The sequence below is a fragment of the Hippopotamus amphibius genome, chromosome 4 (genome assembly GCF_030028045.1).
Source record: "Hippopotamus amphibius kiboko isolate mHipAmp2 chromosome 4, mHipAmp2.hap2, whole genome shotgun sequence".
Taxonomy (NCBI): Eukaryota; Metazoa; Chordata; class Mammalia; order Artiodactyla; family Hippopotamidae; genus Hippopotamus; species Hippopotamus amphibius.
Genome location: NC_080189.1, coordinates 144591964 through 144618709, shown reverse-complemented (window position 1 = coordinate 144618709; position 26746 = coordinate 144591964). Strand labels below are relative to the sequence as shown.

The window sequence follows — 26746 nt, the reverse complement described above, 5'->3', positions numbered from 1 at the left end:
ATATTGAAAAGCTAGACTTAGAAAGCACGATATGAACATAACGCCAAGAATAGTGCCTCAGAACTCATTGTGGTGGGTAGGTCTCTAATTCTAATATACTTTGATTTGTTACTCATTTGAATATGTGTACAAAGTTGTAAAACTTAAAATGCTACCACCGCTAAGGAAATAAAAAGAATATGGTGACCAAGATATTTGTCATGTTATATTTATACATTGTAATGGAAGTCGCTAAGTCATCTCACAGCTGCTTCTCAGAGTTCCCATAGGAGAAACCTTTGAAGTTCAGGGAGTGGCTAATGGTTCCTTTGATCTTCTTAGTCTTTTTGCACTTCAGGGAGCTTTGGAGGAGGGCAGTTTTGCTTATCACTGGACCTATTGTTAAAGCAAAAGAAAAAGCAACTTCCTAGATCTATTGAGATAGGTGGTGCCGGTGAGGGACTTTCCCAGACTAGCTGTCTGAACTGCTGCTTATGGCCTATTTCAAGAGGTAATTCTGCCCAAGTTAGCCTCTCCTCTAATCCACTTCAAATAACTATACAGTTAGTTAATTGCCTCTAACCTATCCTTTAGTTTTGTTTTAAAATGTCATTTTATTTGTGCTTGGCATAATAATGTGTGCATTCATTTACTTTCTAGCCATTCACAAAATATTCTTTAATAAAATTGTTTTCCCTTGAGAAATATGAAAAACTTTGAACATAAGGATATTTGAGAAATCAAATTTAAGCTAATTATAATTTTGTATTGTCTCCTCATAGCATCTGCATTAAAGGTCATTGCATTATTAAATCTGTTCAGTATAAAATATTTTTAAGTACACCTGTGCTGCATAGAAAATATTCATGCCTATCCTTTAGTCTTAAAACAAATTTTGAAACAACTGCCTACACATAAAGGAATTCATTTTATTATAGAGACTTTTTCATAACCCTTGGTGGTTTAACGAAAGTAATACAAGCTCATTCTGAAAGAATCCCTGAAAAGTGTAAGAAAGAAAAGTATTTTACATGTGATGACCGTCAGAGATGATCACAATTTACTTTTCAGTGCATTTCCTTTCAATTTTTTATTATGTAAATACAGTATATACTATGTAAATTTCTTTTTATGTGGGAGAGATTAGCTTATTCTGTATATGTAGTTTGTATACTTTGTAAAGAAACACGTTATATTATTAATAATATTATATTATTATTTTCCCACGTATTTAAAGATTATAACTATTTTATGAATCGTAATTTATTACGCCACTGTTGTTGAATGAATTTTTTTTTTTGAGAATTAGAAACAATTGGCCAGTATATCAGAGCATTTTTTCTTCCCATAAGGGGCTTGAAAAATTAATTTGAAAAATCTCTGGAAGAATATGTGCCCATACACATATATCTGTTAAGTGGGTACAAGATGCAGGACTGAAGTGCTAAGTGAAGAACTCCCAGCATTCCCAGGACCACCGCCCTCAAAACGTGTGTCCTCTTTATTTTGATATGCACTTGCAGCAAGTAGAGTACCTCTTTAAAGAAAGTTTGGAGAAATATATAATTAGTCTATTTCACTTATTCATCCACTTATTCATTCATTCAGTAAATACTTATTGCTCCTCGGTTAGGCATTGTAGTATCAAGGTGATCGGGGTAGACTCAGCCCTGGCCCTCACCAAGCCTGCAGTCCAGATGAGAAGGACAATTACACCAGAGAATTTAATAATGTGTCGAAAGGGCTTTGACAGGGAAAGCAGTGCTTACAGTAGGAGCGCACAGCGAGGACAGCTAAGTTGTGCCAGTGAAGGCGACATTCAACCAGAGACTTGAAAAGTAAGCAGGAGTTAGCTAGACAAAAGAGACAAGATGGGTCCAACCCGAGAGAACACCTGAGGAAAAGTCTGGTGAATGTCAGAATGCCTGGAATGCGGAGTGGAAGCTGAAGAGGAGGCTAGAGATGTAAGCCCAAGCCAGACGGTGAAAGGCCTTGTCAGCTTGGAGTGGATCCCCAGGGACACTGGAAATCTATTGAAGGTTTGCTCTTTGAAAAGATCGCTCTCTCTGCAGTCTGGAAGATTGTGGCAGGACTGCAGGTAGAAAGACCAGCTCTTTTAGCTCCAATCTAGCTGAGAAGGTCCTACATGAAGGCTGGAGGTGAAATTCTGCAGCCATCCTTCTTTTCACTCAACCATTCATCACATTTAGCTTCCTACCCTTTTCAACCAACCTAGCACATATTTAGCACTTAATAAATGGTTGTTGCTTTGTTTGCTCTTTTATGTGTTTGGAGAAGGAATTCATCACCTGACTCTATTTTTCTCTTCTGATGATGAAATGTTGGAAGAGAAAGTATCCATTCTAAGAACTTTCCCCACACTTTCACTGATCTAGGGAGGCCTCTACTTTTCTTCAGTGGCTCACCTGGCTATGTCCTGAGATAGTTGCTGAAGCCTTGGTTTCCTCTACAAAAGCTTTCTGAGCTTGTACAGAAAGCCCCCCAAATTCCTGATCTATGTAAAGAAGGCAGTGCCTCAATTCTGCTGATGTTAGGAGCATGGGCACTTTCCCCATTATAACAGTAATACATTATTCAACAATAAAACATAGTAAATTACAGACAGGTGAAATATAGAAAAAGCTGCCATAGTGCTACCCCCAAATGACAACCACTATGAATATTTTAAGGCATTTTTTTTTAGCTTTTCTTTAGTTTTGGGAGAACTGCTTTTAGATCATTGTGATACACACACACACACACACACACATTTATATCCTGAATTTTTTAAACTTAACATCATAACAAAAATTATATTATTTTAAATAGTGCACTAAAATTTTACTAGTTGCAAAAAATTCCACAATATCATTACATTACAATCTAATTCAACACACAGCATATTTAGGTTGTTGCCAATGTTTGCACCTCAGATAATACTATGATAAGTTGTATGGGCATTAAGTTTTGGGGGTAGTTAAGTTTGTGCTTTTGAAATAAATTCCTAGGAGCAAACCTGATAATCCTTTTTTAAGGCTTTTAACATATACTGTTAATTTGATTTACCAAACAAGGAGTGTACCAAATTTACATTTCAACATATGAGAGTATCTGTTTTAATTAGGCAACTTTTAAAAGAAAACTGCTAATTTAATAAACAAGGAAAAAATTTTTCAAAATAATTAAAAATGTTAATAATGCTTTTATGTACCCATAATAGCTAAGTAAGCTAAAGGGAGAAACTGACTGCAAGAGTATTAAGCCAGAGTTATGCTAATAGGCTAAATGGCTGCATTTTTTATAAGTTGGTAAAGTGGGTAGTTAATGTCAGGGTTTTAGTATTCCTTGACATAATTCTAAATTTTTCTTTATGTAATTACTTCTGATTAACTCTGTTTTTTCTTAACTTTAGGCCATAGTATTTTATAGATTAATTCAGAGATTTAAAGGAGTAGAATGTACCACAAACCATAGCACTAACATTAATTTCTGATCTATATGGTTTTGAATATAAGGCTTTGAAGTTTATTTAGTACTGAGTTAATTTTAGATTGAAAAGTTACAAGCTGAATATTAAATTGATAAAAAAATAACAATGATTTAGCTAGAGAAAACACAAGAGGGCAATCTTATACAGCAATAAAATATGTTTGCATAAGATAAAAAAGAATTCAACATTTTTAATCAATTGTGATTTTTTTTCAATAGACATTTAAAGTCTTGTCGGTATGCATTATCTTTTTATACATGATATAAGTGTGGCTATGCAAAGAAATTTAGTGTCAGCAACCATACAATAAATTTTACATGTATTTCAATTATATTTTTTAATCCTGGAAAGAAGTGAATCTCTTTCCCATTGTTGGAACCATATGGCCTGGTTTCAGTTGATAAGAAAGCAAAGAAATAGATCTGCTATAGAAGAGACACCAAAAATATTTTTTTTCTCCTGGATTCATTATATACATATATATATATATCTCAAAATGGAAATTGGTTTTTTTTTCTGATTTCTTTTTCTGATTAGGAATGTGTGATCCATTAAATCTCAATAAAAAGGCTATTTTTTTAAATAAAAAAATTTAATGAATTCCTAAAGTCAGGGCCTGGTCTAATGATTAGACCTGAAAATTCATGTGTGATCTTTTATGTACTTTAATTTCCTGACACTTAAACAGGACTGTAATTTTGGTTAACTCACTAGGCCATAAAAATTAAGGGCATGAGAAAATGAGAGGTTTAAGGCAATTACATGCACTTTTGCAAGTGCAGATTCTCAAAGATCTTAACTTCATCTACAAACGAAACACAGAGATAGTATCTGTGTGGTCTTACTTCCCATACCCCTGTAGTCCTTCTCCACGCAAACTAACTTGGAGTTTAGGATGCCAAACTGGATGAGACAGGAATAGAAATAAGTATTTTTCTGAGCATACTGGTGGGGACAAGCCTTAAGAATTCTGTGATCAAGTACCTGGTACTCAGAGAAGCAATATAACAATAGTTAATCACTTGGAATAGTTAATCACACACATAGTAGCTGTGTGACTTTGGGCAAGTTCTTAACGACTCTGTGCCTTATTTTCCTCATCTGTATAATGTAGTTATAATGGTACACATCTCATGAGGTTTATTGTGAGACAATATATAAATACTTAGAGCAATATCTGGTACAAAGTAAACTTAAGTATCTGCTGTTATGCAAGGGAGCCTAGAAAATTTCTAATGGAAATAAGAATCCAGATATTAGAATATGAAATATAGGCAGAAACCCAGTTGGACATACAAAAGAGGATCCTCAGGACCAACAAGAAGAAAAATTCATAGTGTAACCATTTCTCAAGCTACCCTTGGCTAAGGGTTTTCTGCAGTTCCTAGGGAGAAGGAAACCAAAATTAGCAGCAGCAACTTACTGAATGGTGCAAAAGTTTTGCTCATGTTAAGCATGTAGAAAACCATACCTGCTGCTTCTTCCACTAGGAGTCATTCTAAAGTAATTTTCTTTAATGCTCATAAACCTTTCTATTAGAGTCCTCAAGGTCTAGTACTGATATTGATACGATCTGAACTAATGAGTATTATTTGAACAATAGAGTTAGGATATGGGTTTTCCAAATGGGCAAATGAGATACCCAGCAGGTTGTAGGAGCTGCTTTAACAAAGCTTATTTCTGCCACAAGCACCATGACTTATAGTGGAAGATAGTTCACTCAGGTCACTTTCATATTCAGAAAATAGTCTTTCTTTGGGGAAAAAACAAAACCTGAAACTGGAAACCCAAGACATGCCAGTTCTATTCCTACCACTGCCATTGCTCCTTTCTGAGAACAGGCAAGGGATTCTCCATGATTCTGTCTGTTCTTTGGGTGAATGTCTCATCCCCATTATCATGGTTTCCAAATTGTTTGAAAAATCTGAGGAGAAAGGTAAATGAGCCATTAAGAAAATTATTAACAATATTATACTTGTGCTTTGCATGATTCCATCTATATTTAAGTTTCCACTTTAGATAGAGTGGTTAAAATCTTGCAATATCTTGGTAGGAAGAAGTAATTATAGCAATTTAAGTGCTTGTGCACAGTTCTACAGAGATCCTTTTGGGATATCAATGAAAATTTCTATCATATCCTTTTGGTGCTTGAAGAATTCTGAGTACTATTGGGGTTTGAGAGGCTCCCAGTGTGCTGGAAAGATTTTTCAGGGAAGGCCACCTGATTGACTTTATTATAAGGTAAATCGGTAAATTGTCTAAAATCTACAGCTCTCACTTTCCAAGTTCTAGCATTTAATTTCTAGGTTCTGGTCTGAGTGGATCAGACCAACCAAATTTATAATTCTCAAATTACATATGTACTTGCTACATTTACACATCAGTATAAATGTAGCAAGTACTGTACAAATACTGTACAAAAGATAAAAACAATCCCCATCCTCAATGAGCTTAAGGGAAAGAAAGAGTAAACAACTAGACGTACAACTAATTATTAAATTGAAAACTCTGAGTAAGAAAGTCCTCGGAGTTATAGAGCACGTGATGGAGCATGCTTGTCAAGTAGATTATGAGGAAAGACTTTTTTTAAGGTTTACAATTTGGCCTTTTGTTTATTTAGTTAAATATGTGTTTTCATACTGTAATAATTTGTTGTGTCTGTCTCCACAATGGATGTATCTGTTCCATAGACCTGTAATTTACAGTTTGCTTATCAAGGTTCTCCAACTTCAAATTGCATCTTTAACTTCTGCTTTTTCTGTACTTTCATACAAGCCATTTGCAACTGTTGACAAGTTCTTTCTTTAAATACCACAGATCAAGTTATATACAAGTAAGGAGTTCTTTCCGGCTCAGAGATCTATCTTTCACCATGTATTAATGTCATTGGTCTGAGTCTCTGAATTTGTGGGTTCTTTAGTGCCACAGTACAAACACTCAAGGCAAAAACAAAGTAAACCATTCCAAAGTTAATATATGCTCTTATCAAAATCCTGTACCTTTGAAGTAGCAGGAAATAGCCACCCAGCCGTGGTAAAAGGCTTCACAACAGCAGTATTCACAAAAGTCACAAGGTAGGAACAACCCAAATATCTGTCAACAGATGAATGGATAAACAAAGTATGATATATGTATACATACAAGGGAATATTATTCGGCCTTAGAAAGGAATAAAGTTCTGACACATGGTACAACAGGAATGAAACTCAAAGACGTTATGCTAAGTGAAATAAGCCAGGCTAAAAGGATAAACGTTGTATAATTCCAATTATATGAGGTACTTAGAATAGCCAAATTCATAGAAAGAGAAGGTAGACTAGAGGTTACCAGGGCTGAGGAGAGGGGACAATGGGTAGTGTTCAATGAGTACAGAGTTTCTGTTTGGAATGAGGAAGAAGTTCTGGAAATGGATGATGTTGATACTTGCACAACATTGTAAATATAGTTAATGCCACTTGTACACTTAATGGTAAATTTATGTAATGTGTACCTTACCATAATTTTACAAATATGAAAACAAGGCAAAGCAAAACCAGAGACTATGTGAAAGGTGGAGGGAAAATATAGTCCCCTGTGCAGATGCTGTCACCACGGGAGGCCTAATGCCTTGTATATCAGTACTGGTTCTGTTATAAAGCTAAACATTTTAAAAAATCCTTTCTTAATTTTCTTTTTCAGCAGTCAATCTTTTCACCCCCACTAGCTACCTTATAGTTGTTTTATTCGGTCATACACAGTATTTTCTGCATGTAAGCAATACTGTTCTCATCATTACTATTAATTATTGATTGTGTTCATTGTTCTGGTGTCCCATTTATATTCAGGGCTTGATGTACTCACCATTAGCCTGTAAAGACATGGATTACAAGGAGTGTATGATAGGATAGTGCTGATGACAGTATAACAATTTTGTGTGATTCTATGGAGCCTTCTTTCTTAGTATGTCAACAGTATCGGATGGAATTGAGGCTTTGCATCTAGTTTGTGCTCCTTAGAAAGGAAATGGGCTCTGGTTGACCTCAAGAGAAAGCCTGGAATAGGTTAAAATCCACAAAGAAACTGCAGGACTGAATATGGTCCTCTCAGTTCGAGAAAACATTTTTTACAAAATTATTGGGAACATATGCCAAATCTTTTTCTTCTTCTAACACTTGGTCTTGTAGAAATATTTGAATCACCACAAAACATGCTTACTATGATACACATTGGGAACAGGGCAGACCTGTTTTGATTTATTAATTTCATAATCAGCTATATCTCTTAAAGAACTTACTTTATGATTTGAAAGGGTCATAAGAAAATATATCACTATTCTTGAAATAATGAAAATTATTTACAAGTATCTTTTATTATTTCAAAGTATTAAATAATATATTTTCATATAAAAATCCAACAAGAAAAGCAAATGAAAAACAAATAGGAAAGTTTCCCACTCTGCCCCATTGCAGACAATATGTATCCTCTGATATAACCAGTGTTATAGGTATATCTAATACATATACATGAAATAAATAAATAACATAATAAATAAAATAATATGTTATGAATATAATATAAGCAAAAAGACATTATTCTACAATTTGGTGTTTCACTGATATTTTTCTTACTTTAACAGTAGCTTTTATTTATTTATGTATTTGTTTATTTGTTTTCATATTATTTAATTTATTTATTTACTTATTTTGTCTGTGCTGGGTCTTAGTTGTAGCACATAGAATCTTAATTGTGGCAGGTGGGCTTCCTGTGGGCTTCCTAGTTGCAGCATGCAGACTCTCAGTTGCAGCATGTGAACTCTTAGTTGTGGCATGCATGAAGGATCTAGTTCCCTGACCATTGGGAACTAGTTCGAACCTGGGCCCTCTGCACTGGGAACTCTTACCCACTGGACAACCAGGGAAGTCCTATTTATTTATTTTTTTAATTGAAGTATAGTTGCTGTACAATATTATGTAATTTACAGGTGTACAATATAGTGATTCACAATTTTTAAAGGTTATAGTCCATTTATAGTTATAAAATATTGGCCATATTCCCCATGTTGTACAATATAGGCTTATAGCTTATTTTATACCTAATAGTTTGTACCTCTTAATCCCCTACATCTATATTGCCCTCCCCGCTTCCCTCTCCCCACTGGTAACTGGTAGCTATAGAGAACTAGTTTGTTCTCTATATTTGTATTTGCTTCTTTTTTGTTATAGTCACTAGTTTATTGTATTTTTTAGATTCCACATATAAGTGATATACAATATTTGTCTTCCTCTGTCTAACTTATTTCACATAGTGTAATACCCTCCAAGTCCGTCCATGTTGTTGCAAATGGCAGAATTTCGTGTGTTTTTTTACGGCTGAGTAATATTCCATTCTGCATATATACCACATCTTCTTTATTCATTTGTCTGTTGATGGACACTTAGGTTGCTTTCATATCTTGGCAATTGTAAGTAATGCAGCTATGAACATTGGGGTGCATGTATCTTTCGGAATTAGTGTTTTTGGTGTTTTTGGATATACACCCAGGAGTGGAATTGCTGGGTCATATAGTAGTTCTATTTTTAGTTTTTTGAGAAAGCTCCATATTGTTCCACAGTGGCTGCACCAATTTACATTCCCACCAACAGTGTACAAGAGTTCCCTTTTCTCCACATCCACACCAACATTTGTTATTTGTGGTCTTTTTGATGATAGCTGTTCTGATAGGTGTGAGGTGATATCTCATTGTGGTTTTGGTTTGCATTTCCCGGATAATTAGCAATGTTGAGCATCTTTTCATGTGCCTGTTGGCCATTTGCATATCCTCTTTGCAAAAATGTCTATTCAGTTCTTCTGTCCATATTTTAATTGGGTTGTTTGTTTTTTGATGTTGTGATGTATTAGCTGTTTATATATGTTGGATTTTAACCCCTTATTGGTCATATCATTTGCTGTTTAGTTTGTTTAATTTTAAATAAGTTAAAATTTAATTTTAAGTTTAATTAGTTCCCATTTACTCATTTATTTCTTAAAATATTAAGGAAAAATAGATTATTACTTAGATTGGATTTGTAAATATTGCCTCTTCTTTTTTCATCCATGAGATAAGTACAAACCATGGAAAAGATCCAAAGTAGAAAAAACGATCTTGTTTATGTCTGTCTCCCCCCATTTTGCTGCAAGGTCTTTCAGGCCAGGAACTGTGTCTGCCTAATCTTTGTAGCCTCAGAAACTAACATAATGCTCAGCACAAAATAAGTGCTCAGTAGATGCTTGTTAAGTGTTGTTGATTCAACTGGAGAGTATTTATTATCTTCAAGTGGTGGAATATGGTCCCAGGATGTGCATTATTGGTTATAATACATTGTTGATACAATATGTGAACCTGGCCTAGGACACCACTACACACCACTTGGTTCAGGCCACAGGCAGTTGTGCCTTAAAAATTCGGGAATCCAAAGTATAAATCATGCACAGATAGTTTTCTTCTCCCATAGCCCTCAAATTCAGGGTAGAGGTGACATTCCTGAGTGTCAGATTCTAAATTGCACTCCATGGGCTTCAAGGAATTTCAGGACCCTAGACAATTTTCATAAACAAGAGTTTTGAAGGGCTTTTAGATTTATCTATAGCAGTCTTTCAAAATATTGAGTAGAGGAGCAGTTGTGTTCCTAGGACAGTGTGCTGTAGCAGAGGCATAACTGACACATGTCAATGCAGGTTAAACACAAAGAATAAACAGAAATTTAGGTGTACCTAATTATTTCATACTTTTGCCCCAAACTTCACAGTCATCCTCACAAAGTGCTACACAAAACCACAATCAAAAGATTAAAGTTGTGCAAGGTGGATCTGTTTATTTTTGACTAATCTAAGCCAATAATGAGGAGTTAAGTGATTTCTTGACCAAAGCTATACAATTAGCAATAGAACCAAGGTTAGGAACTTGCTAAAATATTGTATTATTGTAAGTTTTTAAATAGTGTTTTATGTATATATTTAATACTAGAGTCTTTCTAAGATGATGTTTAAAACTGAAAATAATTATACATGCTTCTAGTAAAATTATCAATGGTACAAAGAGAGTATGTAGTAAAAAGTAATCTTCCTCTTATATGAGACTTCCACTCTTTTTCCCAAAGACAATTACAATTAGTGGTTTCTTACATTACAAAAATCATCAGATGATATATAAGCATATGTATGTATTTATATATTCCTATAGAGAAATAGAAGCATCCTATTTATAGCATGGTATATTTTTATTTACTTTCTCATGATAATACATATTAGAGATCATCTCCTATTAGCCCATGTAGTTCTACTCCATTCTTACTCCAGACTAGATAATATTATATTTTATGGATGAACTGTAATTTGTTCAAATTACTCTCAAAAGAAGTTGCACTAATTTACATCCTCTCTAATCATGTACGAGAATGCTAGTTTTGTTAAATCCATGCCAACATGATATATTATCAAAATTGGATTTTTTTATTTATCTGATTGATAGAAAATGGTTACTTGTTTTAATTGTTATTGCTTTAATTATGAATAATGTGATATCTTTTCGGTTTTTATATTTTATTCTGAGAATTGCCTGTTACTGTCCATTCCTCATTTTTCCATTGTATTTTTTCTAAGAGCTCTTCTAGAAATAGTTAATGAGATAACAGATGATAGTAAAACCTTATCTAAAATTAGTTTCTTATAAGTTGTTTGTCATTGGTATCTTTAAAAACATAGATTCCATTCCACTTAGTTCAATAAACATCTAAGGGAAACTTTCCAAATGCAGAGGTGTAGACCCTGGGGGAGACAGAAGGATTAAGTGGATAAATGGATAAAGGATTATCTCGGGGAACTCACAATTGAATGCAGAAAATGTAGACAAAAAGGCATGTGTTAAAATAATATTATGAGTTTGTAGGAGAGCACAAGAGATTGCCTTGACAGACTAAAGTCAAGGAAGGTGTAATGGAGTAGGTGCCATATGAATTGGGCTTTGAAGGACAAATGTATTGGCTTCCTACACAATTCCTGCTGTAATAAAGTACTGCAAACTGGGTGCTTTAAAACAGCACAAATTTGGGAATTCCCTGGCCGTCCAGTGGTTAGGACTTTGTGCTTTCACTGCCAAGGGCACGGGTTCAATCCCTGGTTGGCAAACTAAGATCCTGCAAGCTGTGTGGCCAAAAAAATTTAAAAAATAGTAAAGCAGCAGAAATTTATTGTCTCACAGTTCTGGAGGCTAGACATCCAAAATTAAGGTCTTGGCAGGCCCATGCTGCCTCTGAAAGGTAGAATCCTTCCTTGCCTCCTCCTAGCTTCTGGTGGTGGCCAGCATCCTTGACATTCCTTGGCTCATGGCAACATCAGTCCAATCTCTGCCTCTGCTGTCACCTTGCCGTCTTCACATTGTCTTCCCCCACAGATACATGACCCCCTGTATCTGTGTCACGTATCTGTATCTGTTCCCTTTTATAAGGACAACAGTCATTTTGGATTAGGATCTACTGTTATGACCTCATCTTAATTTAACTTGATCATCTGCCAAGACTCTATTTCCAAATAAGGTCACATTGACAGGTATTCTCCTCCACAGAGGAGAAAGGGGGGCAGTTGGTAGAAGGTGGGTATCCTAGGAGAAGAGAATAAAATAGGTAAAGATATGCCAGTAGGAAACACAGGGCATGTCCAAAAAACATCAAGTACTTTGTCCAGTTTTTCGAGAGCATGTTGCAAGTAAGAAAACTGTGGGAGAGGGTCTTGTGCCCATTTGTTCTCCAGGGAATGGACAACCACCGAAGCTTTCAATCAGGGAGTGCCCAATTCAGTCATGGGTGACTTAGGGAGACTGTGCTGTAGCTGTGCAGGGAATGAATTGGATGGGGGAACTGGTGAGGGCAGGAAGACCAGAGAGGAAATGAATGCAGCTGCCTCAGAGAGGTCAGACAACAATGAACTTGTAAAGACAGTGAGTTAGGGCATCTACATGTACCCTCAGACCCTACAGAAGGGCTGCTTGCTTGTGATTTGAAAATTCCCACCATCCAGAGGGATCTCCTAGCCCCATCAGAAAGACTGCTTGAAATATACTCATATATTTCTTCATCTGACTGGGTTGCTTTATGAGTGTAGTGTAGCTTACTCTGAAAGAGGCCCCAGGGTTGTTTATGATTCTTTGGAAGGCTTTTCTTTCTACTTTTTTCTTAACATTTTTGGACTGACTCACCGAAACATGTTGGACCAGAAAATGAAATTTGGAAAACGTCTTCTCCTTTAAGTTCTTAAGAGCTTTTCTGCACTGTTAGCTCAAAGGAGCATATAAAAGTGGATTAATGGCTGAATTAAGCTGTGCCAGCCAGGCAGATATTGTCTGCATCTGAGGAGGAAGCGTTCACCCACTGTTTACCATTGTGCTTGCCTGCGATATGCTTGCAATTATGTAGGGGATCCAACAATAAAAGAAAATACAGGTCACCAGAAATAGAGGAAAGGTGCCCTCGTATTCAGGAGCAGGGCCGTTGCACACTTCAAAATGTCCTGTTTTCTGCTCCATGGAGAAAAGGAGCTGAGTATGAATAAATTATCAGCTATTCTCTAAGACTAAGTAGTGTTCCTATCTGCAGCTCCTGCTCTTGAGATCCTCGAATACATTTAGAATCTTCTTGGCTCTTCTCTACAGAGAGGGCTATACTTGGCTCCACCTTTCTCAGCAATTGACTTTCAAAGGCATGTAGCCAATTGGCTTGATCCCTAGCTACTGCTGTTGTTCAAACATAACACGATGTGCCAACACACAGGTAGCAAACAAGAAGAGCAAAACTTTATAAGCCTGATACGGGTTAGCCTGAGTGCCCAGTGTTGCAAGTAGCTGGCCAGTGCTCAGAAGGCCACCATCTGACAAGGAGGAAACCTTGAAAAGGAAACTTACATTCAGATGAAAATCCAGTGCTCATACATGTTTTAAAGGTATTCTATATGCTGTGTCAGACACTGTGCATCTATCTGTGCACATTGTAGCCAACATGTATGCTCAGGGTGTACAATAGACCAAAAAGCTATTGCCCAGATAGGCAAAGCAAATGCATTAGGCTGAGTTCAAACTGATAGCATAATTGCTATTACCAGGTGATCCTGGTAGTAAAGCTAAGTTCAAAACACAAAACTACACTAAAAATGTTTATATCAAGATTAGTGACTCTTGATTATTATACATTCTCTTAATGAGGTGTTATAAATTCTAACCTCCAATGTATTCATTGCCCTGTGGAAGAGATAGATACCAGTTTTTCAGAGAGTAATTTGACTGTAATACAGAAATGGCTTTTGTAGACAGTTTATTCATTTATTCAATATTTTTAGCACTTTTCAGGGGTGGGAGCTGAAGTATCTCCTAAACTACTGAATTATCTTTTAGAATAAACAAATATATGAACACCTTAATGGCAAGTATCAACTGTAGGAAAATCTACACAAGCAATGCTTTTTAAAACCAGAAATAATAACCACACTGCATTGTCCTTGTATTCAAGAACATGGAGAAATAAAAATCGCTTTAAAAATCCTCTTTCCCTTAAAATATAATAACAGGAAAGAAAAGCATTCAGGACCACTCTTTTTTAGTATTGTGTGTACTCAGGAAATAAAGACATTTATTTAGAGAAGTATTGGTGTTTTAAAGTAATAGCAACAACTATAGGAAGACTTGCAGAGAATAATCTCATCATATTTACCCCCTTCTGCCTTTTTGCCTCCCTCTATTTCTTTAATCTACTTCTTTCTTTCCTTTTTCTTTCATGTTCTTCCTTGATTTTGGTTCTTTTCACTTTTACTTTCATCTTCCTTGTTAAATTTTTTTTCTTCTCTTTTTCTTTTTTCCCCTTGGCTTTTCTTCTCCTTCCCCATCACATTTTGTAAATATAGTTTCATATGCAATATTATTAATTTCACTAAATTTTAAACATGTTAGTTATTAAATATTTTAATAAAAAACTTCCCAAAATTCAGTCCTGTAACAAGTAAAAGAATAAAACTCATGAAGAAATTGATATTTTTCTGCCTCTTTCTCATTTTACATAATGTTTACAAATGATTCCACCTTTCCTATTCAAATACCAGAAGGTAAAAATAAAAAGAAAATATAAAATTACTATTTAATCAAAATCCATTATAATGAGAATTCAAATCACATAGCTTCAGTGATATCGTTTCTCTTACCTTTATAGTACCAAAGGCAACACAACTGGCAAAATATTTGCCCGTATTTGTCACCTTTGGTTCATAAGAAATATGGACATCGTGGAATAAAAATACTTGGTAACAGGAAATATAACAATCACAAGAAAGTTTCCTCGGAAAAATGGTGCCTACAGATCAAAGCAAAACATTTGAGATACTAGCAAAGCATGGTAACTTCAAAGGTTGTTCTCTGCACAGCTGTGAATCTGCTTTAGGTATGAAGTTTGCAAGAACTTGAGCATCCTGAAAACATTCCAGATTAACTTCCCAGTTTGACAGAAAACAATTAAGGGCCCAGAAAGGGAGGATAGTTTGAAAACTAAAGCCCAGAAATTCATTTTAAGATATTCCTTTCTTGGGGAATCTTCTCAGATAAAAGCATGACTGGACACTCCTAACATTTTGTTCAGGAACTGAGTTTAACTACTAATGTTCACATGAAGGAAGAATGGCATATGTAGATGGAGTCTAATTTGAGAATGCATTAAATGCCAGAGATTATGCCAGTAATACCTGATGTCCTTTCCTTTAGGATTTGTCGCATAGATGACTCACCATCTCTCCATCTCTTTCATTGCTTTTGATCAAATGGCATCGAGTCCGCGTCATTACCATCTTCCTTGTAACTGCTCACTTTCAGAGACTTCTGCAATATGCTCCAAGGACAACACCTTTGTTACAAATACACTAGGGTTCAGGTGAAGCATTTTTCAGAATTAATATTTGAATACAAACACAATATACTTTTTATTGAAGTGGAATGAATGTTAATCCCCCTTTGTACATTCAATCAATTTCTCTCTTCTTTTCGTTTGTCTCAGTGATGCCATTTTTCTTCTACAAACCTCAGAAGTTATTGCATGCTCTGCCCAGCATGTACCTACTAAGATTTGCAAGCTTCTTTTTCTGTTTGGATCCCTTCTCTGCCAAATGTAGTTTTGGTTTTACTCTACACTGGGGCTTTCTTCTTTTTTGCTCCCACATTATAATGCAACCCTCAGTTGTCCAACAATAATTCATCAATGAGGTAAACTGTCCTCATGGCTTATACATGAGCGCCAAGGATCTATTCTTATTGCTTGTTTAGGGCTTGTTGAGCTCTTCTTCTGTGCTGAGAAAATTTAAAAGAGCAGAGCCATGTTTTGCCCACCTGGGCATTAACAAAGAAGTGAAGCAGGGCCACCCTACAGACATGGTTCCAGCCTCCTTGGCTCACCCCAGCTGAGATGATCCATCATTATATTTAAAATTCTCCCTTTCACTGTCAAGAAAATCCAGAACAGATTACATGTCCCGTTTTTGTGCTAATGTTTAATCCTCACAATACCCAAGGTAGGAAAAGTAAAGGTATACTCAATCAGTATCCGCTTCCAAGGGAGAAGTGAGCCATAGGAGGAAGATGAGATTTAAGGCAATTTTCAACATTACAAATCATGATCTAAAGCATCTATATTTGTGACTATTGCTTAAAGTGTTTTATCAGGGAAAAGGAATTATGAATTGGATCTGGGGCATAATAACAGTACTTACCTCATAGGGTTTTAATAAGGATTAAATGAGATAATGCTTGTAAAGCACTTAACGTAGTGACTGGTTGGTACTCAAAGATGCTAGTAGTTACTAGTATTCACTGTTTTTTTTTTTTGGTTGCACCGGGTCTTAGTTATGGCAGGTGGGCTCCTTAGTTGTGGCATGCATGTGGGATCTAGTTCCTCAACCAGGGATTGAACCCGAATCCCTGCATTGGGAACTCAGAGTCTTATCCACTGCACCATCATGGAAGTCCCAGTATTCACTATTAATTAATGTATTATCCATTAAGCTATACTTCCTTTGTATTCCTTGATAAGTAATACAAATATCATATAAAGGTAGGCAGTGTTGGGCTTCCCTGGTGGCGCAGTTGTTAAGAATCCGCCTGCCAATGCAGGGGACACGGGTTTGAGCCCTGGTCTGGGAAGATCCCACATGCTGTGGAGCAACTAAGCCTCTGTGCCACAACTACTGAGCCTGCATGCCACAACTACCGAGCCCATGCTCTGCAACTACTGAAGCCCATGTGCCTAGAGCCTGTGCTCTGCAGCAAGAGAAGCCTGCACACCACAATGAAGAGCAGCCCCTGCTCTCCGCAACTACAGAAAGCCCGCGTGCAGCAACAAAGACCCAAAGCATCCAATAAATAAAAATTAATTAATTTTTAAAAAAAGGGTAGACAGTGTGTTTAAACTAAACACGAGGTGATTTATTTTTATTTTTATTTTTTATTTTTATTATTATTTTTTTGCTCATTCATTCAATTTATTCTAAGGTTCCTCTTTAAAGAGACCACTTGCGAGTTCTTTACCCCTCCCCTTAGGCTGAGACAGGTGAGAAGGCATTCATGAAAGTGCACACATGACCATGATGGACACCTCTCTGGAAAGAGACTTAGATCAGCTACAAAATAAATACTTCTGGAAGGATTACTGCTCCTCCTGGGCTATCAAGGCCACCAGTGCTGCCTGCACCTCTCCTGCCTGGGCTGGGGGCAGCAGACAGTCTCGGATGATGGCCAGAGCCGCCACCTCTGTCAGGCTGCTGAAGTCCTGGGATGTTTTGACAGGGAGATGCCCAGCCAGCTCACAGAGGGCAACATTGAATGCCTCGCCTTCCTTTATCCCAAAGCGGGACTTCCGGGGCCACAGAATTACTCGGACCCCTGTGAGGGCGGAGGAAGATGATGTCTTTCCAGGTGGGCCCCCCCGGGTCACAAACAAGTTATGTGCAATCTCGTGATCAGTCAGATAGTCAGTGGCCCGACATACCCTGCTTATCAAGGCTTCCAAGTCGGGCCCTGGCCCACTGGTGTAAAATAGGAAGCCGGGAGCTGGGAGGGCCTGGAGCAGATGCAGACGGCCCCCAGGATCCAGGGGTTCGCTTGGGGCCCCCTCCACGGGCAGTCTGTGGGCCAGGTAATAGCCATGCAGGTGGAGGTGGTTCACCGAGGCCAGGCCGCCCAGGCTGTTGAAGCCGACGCGGAAGCCTGGATGTGAGCTCAGCAGCACAGCCTCGACCCCGGCCCGCAGTGCCCCTGGCAGCAGGCGCTGGGGGAGCCTTTGGGAGGGCTCAGGCACCAGCAGCACATGACCCCACTCCAAGGGGCTGACATTGATCACCACGAGGATGTCCTCTTGCTGGAGAGCACCAGGGAGATCGGGCTGCCGGTGCAAGCGGAAGAGGACTTCTCCTGGGCGGATCTGGTTAAAGTTAAACTGTGCTGGGTCAAACGCCTGCCTCACACTCCGGATGCTCTGCGGGCGCCTTCTCTGCACACCTCGCTCCACGTTCAGCTGTGCCACAAACCCCACGGCACCAGGGAGCGTTTTGGTCTGCAGCTCCCCCAGGCGGTAGCGGAACAGCCCCAGCTCCATCCGCTGCCTCCAGGCCGCGCAGAGGGCAGAGTCAAAGCGAGACAGTGGCAGTGTGTCCAGGAGGCTGGGTGCACGGCTCGGCCACCGAATTCCTTCCGGCACGAGTTCCTTCTGCCCGTAGACGAAGTCAGGAATGCTGTGCCCTTCCCAGTCCTCACTGTTGGGAGGCAGTAAATAGGAAGTTTCATCTGAATCACGTGGAAGAGCCATGGTGCTGACCTTTCGGAGCCGTGTAGGCTCATTCATTCATGCGTGCACCCAATGAATCCTGAGAGCCTACCACGTGTCAAGCACCGTCCTTGCAGAGCTGTTGTAAGAACTGAAGCGATGCACAGCGCCTGGCACTCAGTGGGCCCTCAGTAAGCAGCAAGGTTATGGTTATTTCTGGAGAGGTGCCACGACGGCTGCAACACGTACTGCAGGTGCCCGGTGGTAACGTCGCTGGGCAGAGAGGCAGCCGACCGCCTCGGGCCACTCAGAGCGTCGCGAGGTTTCTCGGTTACCCTGGCTCCAAACACGTCCCTAATGCCCCTTACCCGACTCCGCCCAAGGCCGCCGCCGCCCCCACCTACCGCAGGTGAGGCGGACGCACCCCGCGACTTCCCCCAAACTCCTACCGGGGCCGTGGCGAGGTCGCGGCGCCCTTAACGCATGCGCAGCCTGCACTCAAGCTCGCGGCGCGGCCCGCCCTTCCCACCCCGGAGGCGGGGCCGTGCCACCTGGGCTCCGCCCCGGAGCGTCCGGCCCCGTCCCGGGCCCCGCCTCCACCCGCGAAGTGATTTTTTTTTTTTTTAAAGAGCATGTATTTTTTTCCACCCAAATTTATTTGGGTTTTTTCTAAACACAGGTATTTGATGAAGAAAATAGGGTGTCACTTTTAGGAACCTAATTTTTTATATTACATCATTTCTCAACACTGTGCTCTCTTGCTCTTGAGACAAAATATTGGAACTGAAGATGAGCCCAAAAAAACCCACTAAAAATAATGTTTTTACTTTTTCCTTTTACCTCACTCCTTTAATGTGAAATCAGATAAGTACTGTCCTATTTTTCCATTCTGACAATGGTGAGGAATCTCAGAAATCAATTAAATGTCCAACAAGGCACATTTGTGATATCTGCTTGCCCTGACAACTGGCAGCTGTGACATTGCTCCCTTTGGACACATATTTTTTTTTCTATTAAGTACTATGGCCTAAGACTATATGAGTCTAATTTTAAATACTTTTCTCTCCTAATTTTTGTGTTCCTTTAAAAACAAGTGAGAAACAGGCAGTCTCACTGCTGGTGAGAATATAAATTGATACAACATATTTGGAGGTCAATTTAACAATTTTTATTAAAATTTTAAGTGTTCATACTCTCTATTCTTGCAATTTTACTTCTAGGGGTTTCCCTTACAGAAATGTTTGCATAAGTACACAGAAACATACATACTGGGATGTTCACTGCAGTACTGGTTACAGTGGAATAGCTGTGTCCCCAACTCAAAGTCCATCAGTAAGGGAGCTGTTTAAATACAATATGATGCATTCAGATGCATGCAATACTATACAGTTGTTAAAAAGATGAAACTAGATATGCATGAAAACTATGGAGGAACGGACACACAGTCACTGAGTAGTTATTTCCCTAGCAGAGGTATTACAGAAGGGAAGAGCTTTACTTATTTTCTTCATTATATATTTTACTAACCATGGAATGTTCAAAATAAGAATAAATTGCTTTTGTTAGCAGGAATACACACAGATTTAAGTTTATAATAAATACATATAAAAACTCAAAGGAACGTGCCAGGCAAGCTAGAGTGGTTAGTTGAGATAAAGCAGGCATAGCATCCCCACTCCTGACTTCAAGTCTAGAGCACGTTTTTTATGGCATCATCTATAGTCTTGAGGAAGCTGCATATGGCATCAGCGTGTCTATCTATGAAAGAGAAAGCAACTAGATTTGGTGAACTCTGTTCATGTTAAATTTAGCATTCTTTAGCACTCTAGGACTCCTCCTTCCTTTGCCCCTGCTGGCCCTCTCTTTAATGAGCCACCACTCCCACCTCACCCTCCACTGGGCACCCTTGATGACTGCACTATGGTGAATGAGCTTGTTCTCTTGAGGCAGATCCAATTGAAAGTTGGTGGCTGCCCATAGAACTGTGCTCGAAAGGGTTCTGAGCACAAATCTGGGACATAGGGTCATGACCAGGTAGAGATGCTGGTCACAAGGGAGGACTGTTACCACACAGGTTTCTTGGATTTGCTAACTCAGACTGTGAGTCTCATGCTGATTATCATCCCTAGGGCTACCAGGATATGCTCAGCTTTTCCCAAGGGTTAAGGATTCAGGACATGAATAAGTCTGAAACCTGGCAAAACAGAAAGCAAACCCCTGACACATTAAGCCATTGTGTTCGGAGTAGTCATTTGCATCACTCTTCTATTTGGTCTCCCCAGTGGCTTTGAAAAGTATAGGAGGATTATCAACTGCCCAAAATTATCCTACTCCCTTAGAATGGTTCATTTTTCCTTGAGTATTAAGAATTTTTATAATCTTAGTTTCTGTATTATCACAGTGTCTTAGAGTAATAGAATCATAGATCCATTTCATTCTTTTGCCTCTGAGCATAACTATACTCAAACTGGCTCTGTTCTTATTCTTTTATCTCCAGGAGCCTCTGTTGCTTTAAAATTCAGCATCCTATCTTTCTAAACTTTCTTCTGTCATATACAGATCTACTAAATTACTCCATATTACCTTATTTTAAAGTCTATCACACATCCTATTAAAGTGATACTGTTCCACTTTCAACACTTTATATTTTATCTTCTCAGTTGAATAAATATCCCAAAACATTAACAATCACTGTTGCATTGAACCTAGCTAGTGATAAATATTGTCCTTTTAAAGATTCCTGAAAATGTGAATCTTATTTGCCGAAGTTCATAGCCAATGGAAATGTCTTTGAAAATCATGAATAGATACTCTAAAAGAATTTTTTTTTTTTCAAAAGTGTAGGTGGAAAGGGACCAGGGGTTAGGTTCTTTTTGTATTGAACATTTTTCTTACTATATAGCCATTGAGCTTCAAGAGGACCACAAGTTTACAAAGAAGAGAATATAATTCAATAGTAATTCAAGCATTCCTTTTCTTTCTTACCTTTTGTTTTGGGTGTATGGGAAGCTACGAATTGAACATCTCACTTTGAGTTCAGAATGACAAATAATTATTTTGATATTTTATTTTCCAAAGCATATATATCTCCTGGGAGAGCTATACTTGGCCTCAAATTTCTTAATAGGAGATTCTTACAAGTCTCTTCTTACAAGGCTGATTCCTACATGGCCTGTTTTAGGTTGACCTAGATTAATAAAAGACAAAACTTGCCCATAAAATTTCTGAACTTTACTTCAACCAGTCTAAGTCAGAGCAGAAACCTGGAACTGATTCTGAGGATTCTAGGGTATAAAGACAAAGATGTTTTTGGTAATACAAAGTGCTGCTAGTTTAAAGAACTGGTAAGTTTATCAGATCCTAACCCATTAATTCCTAGCGTATTTAATTTCTAATTAATTAACCCATTCCAACCCTATTCCTCACTCCCAGGGACCAGAAAAACTTTTATAAGTCAAAGATTATTTTTATTTATTTATTTATTTATTTATTTATTTATTTTTGGTCCTGCTGGGTGGCATGTAGGATCTTAGTTTCCCCAGCATTGGGAGCATGGGGTCTTAACACTGGACTTCCAGCAAAGTCCCAAGTCAAAGATTACTTGGTATATAATAACGAAGAAATGTGAATATATCACCCCCTTTAAAATTCATTTCACACAGGACCAGATTCTGCAAAATGCTAACTAAATATGCTAAGAATTGGGGACAATATTTCACTTAAATCTCACTCTAAGCCCAATGGAACCTGAAGATATTTGAATTCTCTCTATTCACACACACACAAATACATACACACAATTTTTTTTTTTACTAAAACTGAAATTGCAAGGCATTTCTCATCTGACTTGAGTAAAATTATCATTAATATTTTTGCACATCCCCAAAGGAAATACTTTTTCAAAAATCTAATCCCATTTATGTCTGTAGGAATTGGAGTACAAAATATAAAGTACCTAGACCTGAGATGTCATAAATCATGAGTTGCTGTTTCCAAGGAATCTAAAACTCTAACTACAAGGTTAATGCAAAAATCTCTGCATTTTGCTGCCTTTCTTCAAAACTCCAAACTCAAAACTTCACTGTGAAATAATTTCTAAAACCAGCTGAGGAAGTGTGAGGCTACATGTGGTGTCACACTTATTACACTGAGGCCAGACATGTGTTAGATATGTTCTGAGGTAAAGAGGAACAACAACAGTATTCTTACAGTTTATATTAGACAATGGTCCAGCTCACTTTAAAGTTTTTAGAAAATTAACATAACATTTATATACCATAAAATTCCGCCTTTTAACATATACAATTTGGTAGCTTTTTTAAGATTCACAATTGTGCAACCATTACCACTATCTAATTCTAAAACATTTTCATCCCCCTCAGAAGAAATCCTGTGCCCACTGGCAGTCACGCTCCCTCTTCCCCAGCCCCTGGCAACCACTAATCTGCTTTCTGTCTTTATAGATTTGCCTATTTTGGACATTTTATATAAATGGAACCATACAACCTATGGGCTTTGGTATCTGGCTTATTTTATTTAGCTTAATGCTTGCAAGGTTTATCCTCGTCGTAGGAGTATCCGCGCTGCATTGCTTTTTATAGCTAAGGTTCATGGTATGGATGGATGTACCATATTTTGTTTATCTTTTCACCAGCTGATGGACATTTGGATTGTTCCCACCTCTTGGCTATGTGAATAGTGCTGCTTTGAATATTCAAGCACAAGCACTTATTTGAGTATCTGTTTTCAAGTCTTTTGAGAATATACCTAGAAGTGGTATGGTAATTTTATGTTTAACTTTTTGAGGAACTGCTAAACTGTTTTCCACAGCTGCTGCACCATTTTGCATTCATACTAGCAATGTATGGGGGTTCCAAGTTCTCTACATTCTTGCCAACACTTGTTAATTGTCTGTCTTTTTGATTACAGCTATGCTAGTGGGTGGAAAGTAATATCTCTTTGTGGTTCTGAATTTCATATTCCTGATGACTAACGATGTTGAACATCTTTTCATGTACTTATTGGCCCTTTGTATATCTTCTTTGGGGAGATGTCTATCCAAATCCTTTGCCCACTTTTTACTTGGGTTATTTGTCTTTTTATTGCTATGATTTCATTTTGTGAGCTTGTCAAGAGCCAGACCCACACATCATCAATATTTAACAACAAAGGAGGATTTCCCTGGTAGCGCAGTGGTTAAGAATCTGCCTGCCAATGCAGAGAACACAGGTTCCATCTGTGGCTGGGGAAGATCCCACATGCTGCTGAGCAACTAAGCCCGTGCACCCCATTCCAATAGGGGAAAAAAACCCAAATTTCCTTTTCTTTCATTATAGAAAAAGATATATTTACTAGATTTCTTTTTTAAACATGTAGTAAAATGACTACATATTTAATATTTTTGTGTTAAAATATTTAGATAGTTCAATTTTTTTTAATTTATTTATTTGTTTAGTTAGTTATTTTTGGCTGTGTTGGGTCTTTGTTGCTGTGTGGGCTTTCTCTAGTTGCGGGGAGCGGGGGCTACTCTTCGTTGCATTGCTTAGGCTTCTCATTGTGGTGGCTTCTCGTGTTGTGGAGCACGGGCTCTAGGCACGTGGGCTTCAGTAGTTGTGGCATGAGGGCTCAATAGTTGGGGCTCACAGGCTCTAGAGCACAGGCTCAGTAGTTGTGGTGCACGGGCTTCCTCTACGGCATGTGGGATCTTCCTGGACCAGGGCTTGAACTCATGTCCCCTGCATTGGCAGGTGGGTTCTTAACCTCTGGACCACCAGGGAAGCCCTAGATAGTTCAATTTTATTTGTAATATGTGAATGAATAATATCTACCTTACAGGGTTGTTGTAAGAACCGAATGGAATATAAATGGAATCATACCATATGTGGCCTTTGGTGTCTGGCTTATTTTATTTAGTTCACCACTATATCCCTAGAGCTTCAGAGAGTGTATGGTATGTAATAAGAACTCAATAACAGAATGAAGTTGTTAGTACCTAGTAGAGTCCCACAAACACATAGGTAAATATGAGTTCTTCCCCTTCCTCCTCAGGAAACTTGAAGGAGGAACGAATAACCACACTAGCAGACCCCCTTGAACTATCTAGATGGTGGTACACCATGAGTTGAGTCACTTGCCACCTAAATACTACGAGATTTATGGAGCCGAGAGGTTTAAAGGATGTGAATGCTGGAACTCCACCTATCTTCAATGAAAACTGAATATGTTGAAGAATGTTTGGGTTTGGAAAGTTAAAAAGTTAAAGTTAGAAAGATCCCCATAGGCTACAGTATTCCTAACTTTGTGACACTGAGTCACTTGTCAGCAAATTTCCTGACTTGATGTTCTGAGTGTCAGTGAATTAGACCCCCAGTGAGGAGGTGCCATCATCACAGCACCTTAAATGGAGAGTGGAGAAGCTAGCGTGCCCGGCAACTGAAGACACTGAGGTGGCGTGAAGACAGGGATGTTGTTTGTTTTCTGGAAGTGGTTGCAGGGCTACTGTCATGATTGATATTTTATAATTGATATTTTGATTGATAATTGAAATTTCAGGAACCTGTCTCATTATCCTGCAGTCCTCACAGGACTAGTTTTATCCTCCAGAAATATTAAGAGGATAATAAATCAGGAAAATTTATTAACCACCTTCTAATATTAATGTCATTGCACACAGTCCAACACAACTAAAAAAATCCTTTTTACACAACTTTATGAACAGTATGTGACTCTGGACCTGAGAAAGAAATCTACTTATCGCAAATTGGAAACGTCATTCTCTGATATAAAATTGCCTGTTAGGAGCATGGCAGTTATACAGTTTAAGTTTATACAGTTTAAATTAACACAACATGAATAGCTGAAGGCACAAATTAAAAATCATTAGTTTTTTATACTTAAAACATAAAAAGGGAATATTTTAATTTTTAAAAAGTACTCTGATAATCAACAAATTTCATGTTGCACTTTTTAAATGAAGATTTGACTTTTAAAAAACAAGTATTTACCATTGCTTAATACTCACAGTAATAATCTTTGAAACAAAAGGAAACTTACCTCTTAAAGCTACTAGACCCAAGGAAAGCATTGTGAATCTACAAATCTCTTTTAGTTCCAAATCTAAACTATAGTTAATTTCGTTTCTTGGGGGCACACCAGGCAGAACTGAAAGACCAAGTTATTCTGGTAAATTTGATGAGCTCCCCAAGGTCAATGACTTGGAATACATCAGCAATGACCTGAGGCTTAACATCTGCTAATTCTCTGCTACTCTAAGACAGTTCTTACTTTACTGGGTCTGAAAAGCAGAATTTCCTTTTAACCTCTGGTATTTCTTAGCAGAAATATCTGCTTGTGGTATGATCACCTGATGGTGTACATTTGGCCAGCTGTGTGTCTCCATGGGGGGTTGTCTGTTTTAAAGAACACTAAAAAAAAAAAAAAAAAAAAGGAATGGCTAGTTACAAACAGGTGATTGTGTTAGCAGAGGTTTAAGACAGAATTAGACAAAAGCTATTGGAAACAGGGCATACATTGTGGAGGAAAGGGCAGCATATCCAATAATGTGAAAAACCATTAGAGATAAAATTGAAAGAAAGATTTATGAAAACAGGTAAAATGGCTGTTTTACCTACAAGCCACAAAAGATAATTATGTGGTTTTGCAAGCACTCTTTTACTCAGAAACAGCAGAGGGTTTTTGCCTAATCATGCTGCAGGCACAGAGAGGTGGTAGATGATAGCCATGGAAACATCATCCCTGGGACAACTGGGTGCAGTGAGGGGTGGCAGGATGGCCCGCACAGATGGGTGGAAGCAAGCCGCTGTTTTAACATGACCAGTCACGTCCACAGCGCTCACAGTACTTAGTTCTAAATTGAATTTTGCTTCTTGGGTATGTTTTTCACTTGGGAAATTCAAAACAAGATCAACAAAGGAATCTATGGCATTGGCATGTTTTAGACACTAGGTGGAATGAATAAAAGAGTCCTCAGGATTCAGGCAATTAAATCAATTCATCTGCTTTATTTCTCAAGCTCTTTATTATTTTCAAAAGCCTATTCTGGATTTCACTTCATAAAGTACTGTGTTCCTCTGAAGCTGTATGTGAATGCTACCCATATAGGGATAGGGCATGGTTTCAAATATATGAGATAAAAACCTGCCTCTTGACAGATACCACTTTTGTAAATTATATCTTTCCTCTCTTGTATTAGATACTTAAGAATCTGGAAAGTTTTTCTAAAAACATATTCTTCAAAGTCATAGCATCCAGCAAGGATGATGCTTGTTACACTTAACAGGAGGCAGAAGGGCAAAGTGTTGAAACAATTTGTCCAAATGATCTAACAAATTCACAATTGAGCTATAATGTATCCTGAATTGCTAGGGTAGTATCTTAACTAATTTTGCTGCTGTTTGTTCAAATAAAAGGATATTGATTTTAAGTCAATGGCAACTGAGATATTGTTCAAATTTCTAATAAA

The 26746-nt window shown here is 37.9% G+C and overlaps 1 protein-coding gene across 1 annotated transcript; it reads right to left on the bottom strand.

The window, feature by feature from the left end:
- Positions 1-16975: 16975 nt before the first annotated feature.
- On the bottom strand, positions 16976-18699 carry LOC130852223 (GDP-D-glucose phosphorylase 1-like). Its single transcript, XM_057733060.1, has one exon. The coding sequence runs from the start codon at positions 18340-18342 to the stop codon at positions 17149-17151; it is 1194 nt and encodes a 397-aa protein (XP_057589043.1). The 5' UTR covers positions 18343-18699; the 3' UTR covers positions 16976-17148.
- Between the last annotated feature and the right edge of the window lie 8047 nt (positions 18700-26746).

Coding starts and splice junctions, on each gene's coding strand:
- LOC130852223 (XM_057733060.1), bottom strand. CDS start 18,342: ATGAATGAGCCTACACGGCTCCGAAAGGTCAGCACCATGGCTCTTCCA.